Source organism: Zonotrichia leucophrys, chromosome 3 (assembly GCF_028769735.1).
Source record: "Zonotrichia leucophrys gambelii isolate GWCS_2022_RI chromosome 3, RI_Zleu_2.0, whole genome shotgun sequence".
NCBI lineage: Eukaryota > Metazoa > Chordata > Aves > Passeriformes > Passerellidae > Zonotrichia > Zonotrichia leucophrys.
In genome coordinates this window covers 79,812,077-79,826,030 of record NC_088172.1, presented here as the reverse complement: position 1 = coordinate 79,826,030, position 13,954 = coordinate 79,812,077, and the positions used below count along the sequence as shown (strand labels likewise).

At 36.6% G+C, this 13,954-nt stretch overlaps 1 protein-coding gene across 1 annotated transcript in view; it reads right to left on the bottom strand.

Annotated features, from left to right (window-relative positions):
- Window positions 1-13,954, bottom strand: part of SRBD1 (S1 RNA binding domain 1) — a 124,512-nt gene that overhangs the window by 86,755 nt on the left and 23,803 nt on the right. The window contains exons 13-16 of the mRNA XM_064708958.1: window positions 11,571-11,678; window positions 5,418-5,575; window positions 4,175-4,265; window positions 3,040-3,147 (exon numbers count right to left, since the gene is read on the bottom strand). Of these exons, the coding sequence (XP_064565028.1) occupies window positions 3,040-3,147; window positions 4,175-4,265; window positions 5,418-5,575; window positions 11,571-11,678 (465 nt within the window). The remainder of the gene's footprint in view (window positions 1-3,039; window positions 3,148-4,174; window positions 4,266-5,417; window positions 5,576-11,570; window positions 11,679-13,954) is intronic.

Genomic DNA, 13,954 nt, shown 5'->3' with positions numbered 1-13,954 from the left:
GCTCTATATGATGAACTGGACAGAAAAGTATGAAGAGATTCTATTTTTTTTATAATCATTCCTGGTCCTATTCTTCACTCCTAATATTTCCTGAGGAAGTTGAAGTCTGTAGTACCTCCCCATCATTCACCTTTCTGAACAACAGCTTATGGTGAGTGTCCAACCTCATCTGCCAAGCCCCTTTACATTTGGACTCCTTTAAGGAAAAAAAGTTTCAAGAGAACATACAATTTGTAATTCTCTAAAACCTGCATACAGCAATGAGCTGAGCTCTGTTTTTCTGGGCAAGGATTTCCACCCTGATGCAGCTCAGTGCATTCCTGTGAGAAGCTGAAAGCTTGGGAAATGGTATCATGTTAGATGCAACTGACTCATTCTGTTACCGTTCAAGTACTGGATGGGCTTTTTTGTTCTAGGGGGTTTAGGTCATTTTGTTTTGTTTGGGGTTCTTTGTTGCTTTGTTTTCCCCACAGTTTAAAACCTATATTGATTAGCAAATCCATTCTTTATTTGCAACTGCAACCTGCTAAAGCAGGCCTTAAGAATTAACTTTTCTAACAATGGCTGAAATTATTTCTTATAGATTTTAAGTGAAAAACAATGAATAATCATCACTTCATCCAAAAGCATACACAGATTTCCACAGCACTGATGAGAGATATGTATTCAGCCTATATATAAACAAAGTCCTCATACTTTTAAAAAAGCCTATCACAAGAAAACAACCTCATCTAGGGAAGATTTTGAACATGGAAGCAGAAAAGGTGTTTGTGATCTGAAAGCACATACTCTAGAGGACTTTACTATTTAAAAAGAAGAGAATCAGCAGAGCATATTCTTCCAAGTCACCTTCCAGAGTTCCCCTCAAAAGGTATAGCAGTTATCCCAATGTACACCGACTGTCACCTATTGCTCAACCCCTAACACTGTACTAATTGCCCCTCACTTAGCAAATATCACATTTTTAACTCAGACTGACATAAATTCCAAGCATTTCACTGGATTATCACAAGTGGAGGTTGGATGGCTGGACTCATCATTCCTTTCTGCTACTAAGAAATACCAAGGAGATTAATGCTTTCTGGAGCTAGAAAGGAAAAAGTAGCTGCCTTGCAGGGCTCGGCAGCATGGCTTGGAAACCCCAACAGTGGATAAAGTAATGAGATGTACATGAAACTAGTTGATCAGAAAGGGATATATGGGAACCCTGATCCTTACAAAAAACCTCAGTACAGACTGACAAAATGTAAGAGAGACAAGAACTGCAAATGCAGCCTGTCTGTAAACTCACATACATAAATTCACACACAGACAGCAGTATACAAAGTTCAAGAGTCCCAGATGACGTCTATAACATCAAATCCAAAAAAAACCACTTTGCTTTAACGTGAAGCACCTCGCGGCTCTGCACACAAATTCTGAAGTATGGACTAGCTCTGCCATATGAACCCAACATAAGAAAACCACTAACAACATAAATGTATAAATTAAAAAACATTTCTGATAATGTTAATTTTCAGGATGTTACATGTCAAGTTAAACTGCAGTTATAGATTTTTGCTACAAACAGCAGTTTTGGACAAAGTGAAAGGTTAAAAAATTATCAGTCACTACTAGAGAAAGCAACAAACTTGTTAACCTGACTTCTGCCACACAGTATTTATACTAAGTCCTACTACACAAGAGCTTTTATTGGTTCTAAGAACTTGGTAACTAAAGTACTACTTTGAAAATTTTGTCACCTTGAACTATAAACAGGGAGAAAATAATGAATCAGAAGAGGTAAACAGTGATAAAAACAACAATCACAGTACTATAGAAACATTTTTTTCTGTGTAAAGTAGTATATGATCAATAAATAAACAAAACCATTATTTCAAAATATTATTATTATTATTGCTATAATAATGGATTTTTAAGCTTTATGAAGTGAACAATAGTGAAATTATGCATTTGCCAAAACCCACACAGTATGAAGTGTTTTGCACTCTCTACAGTCATAAAACATCCATTGTTTTTGCGCTGGACTCAGTAAATAGGATGCCTAATTTTTCAGAAGCTTGAATAACCTCCTCCCTTTGCAAACAATTACCATTAGAAAACCTTCACTACATCTCCTGGAATAAAAGAGTGATTTAAGAATGGAATCTTGCACAAATTTACTTGGGAATCATAGAAATGACGAACAAGTGCAACACACCATAAAACAATAGAAATAACATATTTGTTAAACATTTCTGTAAGGCCACTTTCTAATTTATGAAAAAAGGTACTTTTAAATGTATAGAACAGTTTAAACAGCAAAAGGCCATAACCTTCTTTAAAAATATGGAAAACTTATTTCTGCATGCTGAGACAGTGAAAACTAAATACTGCTGTTAAATGCTGGCACAAAGGATAATCCAAGGTAAATCACAAAAAATGCTTTAAAAAAAAGGTGGGAATTAAAAAAAAGAGAGGAGTACTGCATGGTAGAAAAGAAGGTGGTATCATACATTTTCCATCCAAACCAACAGAAGAATACTTTAGCTGAAATTCAACAAACTAATGGATAAAATCTGAAGTCAGAAAAAGATAAATATATTTACTACTCTCCACTTGGTATTAACACAGTATTTATTTCCAGATCATTTAATTCCCATAGGATTACCAAGCATTCCATAGTGCAGTCAGACACCAGAAGCTTTATCACGTGCAGTTAAACCTCGTTCATCAAGAAATAAATACACAATGCCAAACGAGTCCTTAGCTGGTAGTGTTGCTATTCTCACATACTTTGTTACAATGATAATAGCAAGAGAGTGAACCTCAGGAAGAAAAAATAAAATGCTTCAGTGAGTCTCTCTTACTGACTCAGGATCACTATTGTCATGCTTCAAAGAGCTACAGCTAGTTTTCTTTGGCTAGAACCTTGGGTCAGGCTTGACTCAAATACAGACAAGGCAGCAAAAAGAAATACTTCAAAAATTACATCTAAAATTACCTGTTAGGTTAAGATATGCTGAACAAATGAATAATATCCCAGCAAAGGGATCTTACCAGTAAACAACATCCAGTGGTGCAAAATATTTCTTCATAATTAAGTCAGCAAAGTAAGCTTCTGTTTCTCTGCAGGCCGTGCCATTGCCAATCACAACAGTGCTGCAGCTTTGTGTGGGTTAAAAAACCAAACAATTACTCTCAAATATTCTTTTATACCTTTTCATACATAGTATTCAATCCTCCACTGTGATCAATCCACCTAATTTTAGATAACACAAGGCTCAGATGTAATGAGAAAACATTCCTAGAAGCATCATGTTGTGTTTAACAGGTTTTCAATGTGACAGTTCATGAGATGAGTAAAAAATTTTCACTTCTTTATAATTGGATTGTACAGTAGTAATATAAGCAGAAAATCCAAAAATGATACTTCATATTAATAAACGGAATGTTATTTATAGTCCTCAAACACTTTCACCTCGTTTTTCCCTCATCTGGTATGAGTCATGAAAAAGAGCAGAAGCCAAAGCAATCAGCATCTTAATTTGTTAATGGGAATGTCATAGTTTCCAACAGCTTGCAAGGTCATTCCCTCTGAGTGCCCACACCACAGCCAGCCACCAAATCACCTTGTTTAAAGCCAATCTAATGCTTATAGACAAACTGGACTGTATGCTGTCGTAATTCAGCAGCTGACTCAGTAGACCAGATGTCTGTCCACAGACATAGTTGGACACAAACTTTTAATCATGCTGTCCCTGTTTGTAATTCCATCTGGAGAACTACCTTTGCAGGATTTCCTTTGCTTGACAAAACTCTACTAAAACCTAATGTGGCTTTTGGAACAGAGAAAGACTGATGAGTGATTTGGGGGTTGCAGGGGCTAGGAAGAGGAAGGCTAAAGTTATTTCTTAGGTGAATACTAATTTCTATTCCCAAAAACACATGGATTAACAGTTTTATGGGGAAACATTCATAGCACGCAGCCTTGATTTGACATGCTTCTAACATATATGTACTGCAAACGCACGAACACAAAAGAAAAAGCAAGCTCTGAACTAGACTAAAGAAAATAAACCTCCAGTTAAATCAGCAGAATTCTTATTGCAAGTAAAATCAAGTATTTCTACAGTGAAGATTTTAATTTTGTTTGGTAAGAAAAGAGCAATAAATGAAAGTTTCTTTAGCATACTTGTACTGTAGCAGAAGCCTCTTGATCTTCTCAGCTTCACGAAATCCTTGACCAGAATGCAAGTAAACTACATCAGTATGGAGTATCTGACCTAGAATGAAAGGCAAAGTCATTTGATTAAATCCACAAAGGTCCAAAGGCCACATTCTGCAGAACTACTGAACTTGATTTGATGGTTGACAAAAGAAGATTCTTAATCAGCCATCTTTCTCTTTGATCTCTATATCCATTTAGAAGAAATGTATGGTTGGCATAAGACAAGAATGCTTTGGCAAAAGAAAAACAAGTTAATACATTTTGTAGTTCCCTGCAGGCATATTCACATATCAAGTAATGAACACCTAAAACTATCAGCAAATATAATGCATTATATCACAGAGAAAGAGAGCAATTTACTATAAAATATTTATTGTTCTAGTGTAGTACAACTTGGAGATCCAGTAAAGAGTGATGAAAATTAGAAAGTCTAAGGACTTGCAGTACATAAGTTCTAGAATTCCAACGCTAGCTTTTGTCATCATCCCATCTATCACATTTGGAAAGAACTGCATTAACCACTACTGATAGCTAATGGTGCAATGAAAGCTCAGTCATTTACTGCACCTTTATTGGCTTCTAAAGAACACACCTTTCTTTACCTTCTTCTGGGGTGAATATAGTCTCAAGCAAAAAGTAACAACAAAATAACAGGAAAACAAATAGTTTTTGCATAAGCCTAAAGAGGTGTGCAGCGCCTCAATAGACTAGGATGAAGTGGAAAGGCTCTGCTCCATATGAGAACTAAGTTTTGCAAAAACAATGTTTCTGACCTCTTACATTAAACACACACTGCTACACAAAAAGGGTTGAAAAAGTGTCCAGATGTCCAAGACACTAGCCATGAAAAAAGCAATATTACAGAAAGTATTTAAATACAAATTCTTTGTCAAACAATAAAAATGCCAGGTGTTCTCTTTGCCAACTACTGAGGGACACAATCATTTCAACCTGTATTCAGGAAGGCAGAAAGCATCTTAAATTCTATTTAAGAGAGTAGTAATAATGTTAAAGAAGTCACTGGAATCCAGGTGCCAGAAACTTAAGCTAGCTGAAGAAAGAAATTTATACAACAGGATGTGTGGAAAGCACTAAAAGTTTTACAAAAAAAAAATTTTTGATAAAAAAGTAGGTTTTGAAACTATCTTTACTCTAAATGAATGCATTTTTATCAGTCCTTCCAAAAATGTTTGGAATTGAAACTTACTGGTTGGTGAAATAATTGCCAGCTTGCAGCCATGTTTGTAGCCAGGATCTACTCCCATCAAAGCACGGCCCCTCACAGGGCTGGTCAGAAGCAGCTGACGGAGATTTCTCCCAAACATCATCACAGACTCTTTCTCTGCATCAGATGTCAACTTGGATCTTAGAAGGATAGAAATAAAAGAAAAAAACCCCTCAAATATTGTTCTTTCAAGTAACTTTCAAACACACGTATTAGTTGTTCCAAAGTTGTAAGGCCTTTTCCAATCATGTTTCCATCATCTTCTATTAAATGTTACAATTCAAATCAAGTTGTTGACACCTTTTTCAAAAGATCAGCTATATGTCATCTCATTCTTGTTCTAAGAAAACCAGTCAATATTAAAAGTACAAGAGAAACACTTATAAGAACATACACCCACCAACTACCATTCAAACATCAACTCCTAATTTTGAGCAAAGAACAGCTTCCTTTCAAAGATTATACTACTTGTAAAGAAAAGAGGATTATGAAGGAGGCACTGATCAAATTCATCACAATTTCACAGTTCTAGAGAAAAATCACAATCCAGCAAAAAATGGATGGTGAGAGAAACTGGAACCAGAGAAGAAACTGGAAGGGTCCCTCCCACTAGCTGCTAACACACCATGACTCCTGAGGCATTTAATTTCTCTTTGGATTGCCAACAGACATCATAGAAGTGTGAAGACTTGAGCTTCTTCTAGGAGGGTATTCTGATTCCTCAGAACAAACTGCAAAGCTGCTGGGGCCACAGTGTTCCCTTTCTTTTCCAAGTCATGTTCTTCAACAGGAAGAAGTGAGGTAGTGCAGTAAGGATTGACTTAGATGACTTGAAGCACAAACTTACTGCAGAGTGTCACAAGAAACAAATTGGTCTTGAGTGAAGATGTAAAAGATTCACAATGTCTTACTCATTAGATGAGGCCAGCAAGACAATGACTGACAAGGACAAATATTTTCATCATGGTATGGCACTTAAAAAAAAATAAAGCGGAAAGAGTAATGTGTACAAAAATATTCATCACCTCTCTGATTTCTTTTTCTTCTGCAGGTACTCATTATCACTTGCCTATGCATTACATTGTCAGTAACTCCAATAATTGGGGAGTCAAAAGTAATCCAGTAAAGCCTTCATTTAAAAGGTAGCCAGTGCCCTTATTCTGCCTTTCTTTTTACCTATCACTGAAAAAAAACCTGCTATCTTGGTTTATTTCGACAGAATGGAAAAAAAAAATGCATTACAGTTAACTAAGCCTATCAGAATGGGACAGGGAAAATTGCTCAAGTTGTTTAAGGTCAATCAATGCATGGCACAATAGTGTCAACTACACATAGTTCAAAGAGAACCCTCATAAGGGCTATTTGACATGATGGAATATGAAGCTGTTCTGAGGTTTTGGTTGTGGAAGAACTCCAGAGCTTGACTTGAATTTGCCCAGGATCCAACCAGTCAACCAGCTCAGCCCTGTCTCATCCCACAGTGGTACAGAAAGCACTAATAAATCCTCATCATCTCTGATTTGTAAAGTAGACCACAGAGAGGTCTAGGTCCTCTTTCACACTTGGCACATTTCCTGGGGAGCATTTCCTAGGGAAGCATGCAACAGCAAAAGGCTCCCTTTTTCCATGTGCTCTTTGTTTCTGTATCAGGTAGGTGAGATTATCACAGGCACAATTCAGAGAGATGCTGAAGGGCATACATGCAGTACAAGGCTCCTTAGCAGTTCAAATGTGCCCTCAGCAAAGAGCAGACACCATATCACCACCAAATGTGTGAATGGTTGCACCAGTTCAGCTAAATTGTCCCTCTATTCCAGGATTCTGTCTCCAAGTAGTTGCCTAAACAGCTGACAGCTCCAGCATCTGTCCAATAATCTTGCCCTACAGCTGCTTCCAGAGTATTTCCTGGGCTTGACATGACTTGTCTCTTTACTAGCTCATAACAGAGCTCTTGCTCAACTATCCAACCTCTTCCTGAAGACAGATAAACTTCTTTCATCCACACAGCCTGTCGGCAGTGAGTTTTGCAGGTCCACAACAAACTGTAAATAGCTGTCATCTTTTGGTTGGAAACGGATTGTTTTTGTTATGGCCCCCTAAACCTTATACTGGAGGGGAGTAAAAATTTTTCCCTAGAAACCTTGTTCCACTCTTCACACATCATTTATCTCTAAGTCCTCCCTGTTCCAAGTTGAAGTCATAGTGGAGTCATTTTTTTTGTTTCCAGAGAAATCATTTCATTCCTCGTTCCTCTTTGCTGGGCCTTTTCAAGTTCCAGTGAATTGTTTTCCTACTTCCTACCCCCCTCCCCATGTGAGTGGACCAAAATGGACAACAATATTCCAAATACAGGCCAAATAAGTCAATGATTCTTTGTCTTTATTCCTTACATAAATAATCTCATCTTCTGAGCACTTAACATTCATGTGGAGCTACCTTCCATGGTGCCAAAGGCCCTCTCCTGTGGCAGGAGAGCTCAGAGCTAATAGCTTTACTTATGAAAAAATAACTACTTCCCCTTGAAAGTATAATTTTGCACTCATTTTCCACTGCATTTCAGTTGCCATTCCATTTCTTGATCATTCAGTCTTACAGCATCCTTCTCCCATTCTCCCCTTCTCTAATTAAAAAAAAAAAAAAAGAAAAAAACCATAAAATCTAAACTACAGAACAAGCTGCTTCTAGGGTGAGTCCAGAGATAGAACAATTACATGCCACTTATGAGAGACCAGAGAAAACAAAAGCAAATACCTCAGCCTCACAGAAGTATGGATCTTCTAAATACACACATAGAGAATCAACCAGTCACCCACGCATGCAAATGAAGGTCAAAAGTGGCTTGTAGACAAGGGAATGGAATGCCCTTGAACCAAAGGTTTTGTACAAAAACAGGCCATTCCATCCTTCCACTTATCCCAAGGATACAGGTGCCACAAGGCCAAGTCCTCCCACACTGCAAATTGCTGTCAGTCCAAGGAAGACTTGTGTAGGAATTAAAATTGCCCCTAAACACATGCTATTAGTTATGTCAGCCTTATGGAAATCATGTTTAAAATTGGCATGGATATACAGCAACTTTTACAGCAACAGGAAATGTTACTGAAATTGCCAGGTGTGTAGGGAGAATGTCCTGTCTATTATGTAATACCCTGTGTATTTAAATTTCAAATATAGACATCTCTTTTTTCTCTGTCTCTTACTCAACACTTGTATCAATTACATGATCTGCTGTCTGAAGCAGTGGCCCTTAATTTCAAGCCTGGTATAATCATTTGATCCTTTGGAAAAAAACCCCATCAAGCTACCCAAACAATATAATACCTTTCTCTTTTTCAGTGTGTTATTGGCTTCATCCAAATGGCAAGATGTCCAGCTTCATGCTTTTTCAATTTACAACAGTTCTCATTAATATGGCAGATCCTCTCTAAACACAAGTAAAATGGCTATTTTGGGAAAAAAAACCCAAACAAACCTCAAAACCCTTCAGTTCCTACTTTATGAAAAAAAAAATCAATTAAGTCAGGACTCCCTTGAGTCTAAGCCCCTCCCTTGAAGTCTAGGAAGCACTCAGACTGTATATCACTAACAGGTGTATAGTAATAAAAGCAAATAACCTAATAATCATCTAATAATTTCCATTTCCAATGTTATAAGATTCAGTTTTTAAACTGAGATTTAAAATTCCACACTCCCAATTACATTTCTGTGGAAAAAGATCTGCAAACTAGCTTCAGGTGTGAAACAAGATATACAGAGAAATGTTTGTGTCCCTGAAGACAGTGGAGAAAAAGCACTTCTGCAAGAAAGCATGGAAAATTATGAAAGGATTATCCATTAAGAAACATGCCCATGCCACATCACCTGCATGAAACCCTGATGGAATTATTCCATGCAGTACTGCAACAAGATAAAATGTATTTGAAAGAGCCAAAAGCAACAGTGGACATTACTATACCAGATACAAGAAATGACATCTGACAGAATGGAGGAAAGGAAATTAAACAATAAATAAGGTAATCATCTTGCTGGCAGGTTTCGTTCTTCTTCTGATCACTAGAAGCACCAGCAATTTCGAGACATTCTTGGAAACTTTCTGTTCCAACATTTAATGATAATAAAAAGAAAAAAGAACAGCAGGAGGTGGGTTGGAAATAATGCTAAAAGGAGGTACTGAATACTTTAGCAGCCCTTTGCAAGAGTCGGAAAAAACAGCTCGTGGTGTGTCCGGAAAGAAAATAGGAGGAGGAAAAGGGTTAAGTGGTCAGGGACCAGAATATTGTCAGGTGCTTTGAGTTCCTCTCTGCAGGAGAGGTTTCAGATTTTCCTATCCAAACTCCACCAATCATGCAACATCATCATAAAGAGTAAAACCTAAGCAGACATACCCTCAGGAACCAGCAGCAAACTTTGTATGCTTCTCATTGATTGCTTGTGAACTACATCTAATAAGTAGTAGGGAAGGGAAGGAAGCTTTTTTTCCCCTTTTGATCAATAGAACAGAAAACCTTCAGCAACCTACTGCTCCAGCAGTCCTCAAAGTGTTACACACAAGACAGGCCACAGTGCTACAAACCACTGAATAAAAATACAAGAAAAGAGCCTTGAAGCACCCCTATATTTCTTAAAATCTAACCCCACTAAAAAGTAGCTATTTTTCTTTGTTTTGAAAGAGTTTGATTGTAGAGACGTAGAGACTGTAGTGACAGAAGCCAACAACTGAACTCTCCACCATGAGATGTTCACCATTTTGACCTCAACAGACACAGTGCCTCCCCTAGAGTAGCTACATGTATTGCGGTCACAAAATAGTAAGGGAACTCAGTATTTTTAGAATCTGTGAAATTCTAAGTAACAAAAGACCAGGCTCACTAATCAAAAGAGAAGAAGCAATCTTGCTTGCAAAGCAATAAGTAAACACAACATACTGTAGTGAAGATGCTCAAAAACCACTGAAAAGACATGCTGTTAAAACCTTGAGCTGATGGTTCTTTTCAGGGAGGTAGAACACACATCATTCTTGCAATGATGTTCATGAAAACATGTTAAGAAAACAGCTCCAATTCAAACACAAAAGCACACCCAGGAAAGTACAGAAAAAACATTTCATAATGTGGTTGCTGATTTTAGGTACTAGAGAGCATGTCATTTTGATACAAGTCATTTCAGCATCTCTGGTCCAAGAAACAGGGCCTCTTGGATAAATTTCATTTTGAATAGCTCAAAAAAAGCATTAACATTTAGGTCACGTATGAGATCGCCTTGCCAGAATGAAGCATGCTATGTTTTGAGGAGCTTCTCTGGTACTGAAGAATCACACCATAAGTACTGTTAGCCATTAGAAGATAACACTCTTAATGGACATATTCAGTAATTTCCACTATATGGTAAACTCTTATACTACACTATAATACACCCTAATTAATTCATGCTAATTTGATACAAAGTTTTCAATTTCCTTTAAATGTGGAATAATATTACAGATCTTAACAAGGGACATGATATCCAATGACATCATTACAGTATCACCAGTAAAAAGTTTACTGACTTCTCTAGAGACATGACAACACTCACAAAATACTATCAGACTATAACTAATTCATTGGCCACAAAATGCAGCTGGCAAACATGAGGAGTACTTCCAACCTTAACAATACTTTGCTGAATTCCATTAGACAGGTAAAAGAATGAGTCCAAACAGAAGTCACTGACAGTAATATTGCTGTGACATGAAAAGATGTTTGAAACATTCAGCGACATCATGGTTTATACTATTACAAGAATAAAGATAAAATTATCATGATAATATAGTTCTAAATTGTACCTAATTAAATAAATGTACAAGTATCTAAGTATGTAAATATGTAAAATGTTGCTACATTTTACATTTAATGTTACTACATTACTACATGTAAAATGTCTTCACAGAAAGATCATTTCTCTACTGTAGCCTAAAGAGGTTATATAGATTTAATTTCTGATAGTCAGAAATCATAGTTCATTTCTTCTGTAAGCACAGAGGATTAGAAACATGCTGATATTTTCAAATAGAGAAATAATTGTCTAACAAAACACTGGGGAGGGAATTGCTAAAAAAAATGTCAGTAATATGAGAATACAGATTTATTCCAGGCTTACCTGAATTCCCTACAGAGAAGAGGATATATAAGGCGTTTATATGCATCCTCTACAGAACTCCGTAGTAGCCTCATAAAGTCTGGTTTTAAAAATTGCTTTGGTTTCCATCTGCAAAAGATTGGAAGAAAAATAAAAAATATTTTAAGAACACATGCTAACAACTAGATAAAAAAAGAACTTTCCAGAAAGGCTTCTACATTGTTAAATCCCATAAACTGCAAAATTACTACAATAATTAGGCAACTAAATCATGAGTCAAATATGAAAGGAATGAGAAGTTGCTCATAGTTCTAATACCATACAAGGGACAGGCTTATTTTTTCTTAGGTTTTAGAACACAATAATGGTTTATGTTTTAAAGAAAACAAAAAAAAGCATTCTCCACTTTGAGAAGTCAAAGCTCATTGTAACTGAACAAAACTTGGTTCCATATTACCTTTAGGGTTGCATTATTTGCTATTCCTCATTACATCAGAAAAAAAATTCCTAAACATCCTCTGTGATTGTCACTGCAGAATGACTGAAAAAAGGCAACTATGGACAGATAGAGATTAAGGAGCTAAACTAATGCCAATAAATGAAACCCAATTCAAATTTCACTTGGAATGCACTGAGTATCTCTATTCAACTTCTAAATAAATTCCTACTAATTTTGCAGCAGTTCTTAAACCACAGAAACCAAAAAACTTTAAAAATGTTTTTCTCTTACCTGCTACTAATACATTTGAAGTGTAAGTAATAATATAGGAAAAGGGAAAATTAAATAAACAATGCCAAACAAAAATAAGACTGTTTTCCAGCTTCTTCTAAGCCAAACTCTTTGAAGCCTTGAACTCTTTTCTAGGTAGACTGCATGGTAACTATATAACTGTAACAACAAGTACTTCAAATTTTGCTGTAAAATACACCTCACTCTCAAAGCTTCCTAGATATTTAATCCATTGATCTTTTTGTTGAGGGCAAAGTTCCATGAAGGAGGGTGTGGGGAGATGTGGGTTAGGGTGGGTTTGTGAGTCCTTGAACAAGCAGAACTGACTCATTGAGACGATCCACCCTGTGAGAAGAGATTGAGGGGAAGGAGAAGCAACCAGATATATTATACTCAAACAGAAACATACCACTGACATTTTCTATTAAAAGTCTACCTGTTTTTTATTAGTTTTAAAAATACTGATAACACTCAGTTTTCTTCATTTATTGTATTATTCAATGTGCCTGGGTCCCAAACTGTGATGGGAGATACCCATACATATTTTTAAAAACCCGTGCAGGTTCTCTAAATTTATTGTTTGGATGGCTTAAATGAAACATGCAAGAATTATGGTCATAACGTGTCCAGCTGCAGTAAAAACAGAACTGAATTTTACTTTAGATCTTGTTTGCTTGTAGCCACTCAAATACTGAGAATTCAAAACCACTCCTACCCAGACAGCTTTTCAGTTGTCTAAGGGGATCTGCAACTTCCTGAAACAGCTTTTCTAAGTGTCTGTGCATATAATAGCTGAGAAATGTGTGACAGAGTCAACCCTGCATTGAGCAGAGAGCCACAGGAACAGAATTAAGCTCACCATTCAGTTTTACAACATTCAGGGCTGTAATTCAGTGCTTAGCCACATGACCTCACCACTTTGCCAACAGTTTTTGCAAATAGCTCTATCGTACATATTTGTAACTAGAGATCTTTCCACACCTTCATAAAACTGAGAAAGGCTTTAAATCCTCTTATTACCATCACATTCTATAAACATGAAGGTTTTGCAGGTGCAAGTATGACTTAACATCCTCAGCACAAATTAGAATCAATTTGGAAACCTGGCAGCTGTTTCCCCCTCTCTTCCATCCATTAAAGCCAGTTAAACTCTGTAAATGGGTAATCACAATAGATATTTTTATTACCTGCCTATACATAAAATAAAAATTTAGGCAACATTCTGCTAGAAGTTGTTGCAAATGAGAGAACATTCAAACAGCAAGTTCAATCATAGCAAATACTGAGTTTAATGATTTCAATACTTCTTGAAAGAAAAGAAAAAATCACTTTGCTGTAAAACACAAAGCAAAATCATGTGCGTATATTTTTAAAGATCATCACAGCCTAGCTAAGCCTCCCTCTAAGAACAGATTTTTTCTTGATTATTTAATCAAGATCTAGCTTTTGAAGCCAAATTTTAAAAAAGCTCCATACAAATAGTATCATCTTACTCTGATCCTCAGCTCTCCATGTCCCAGTGCTCACAACAAACATAGGGACCACAACAAACATAAATGGCTTAGACTACTGAGACACCAGAGGGTGGAACTACACATGAACAGAATGAACAGAGCCCACGTTAAGAATCACCAGTACTGATTAATAACTGTTCCAGGAAGAGCCCAGCTAGGCT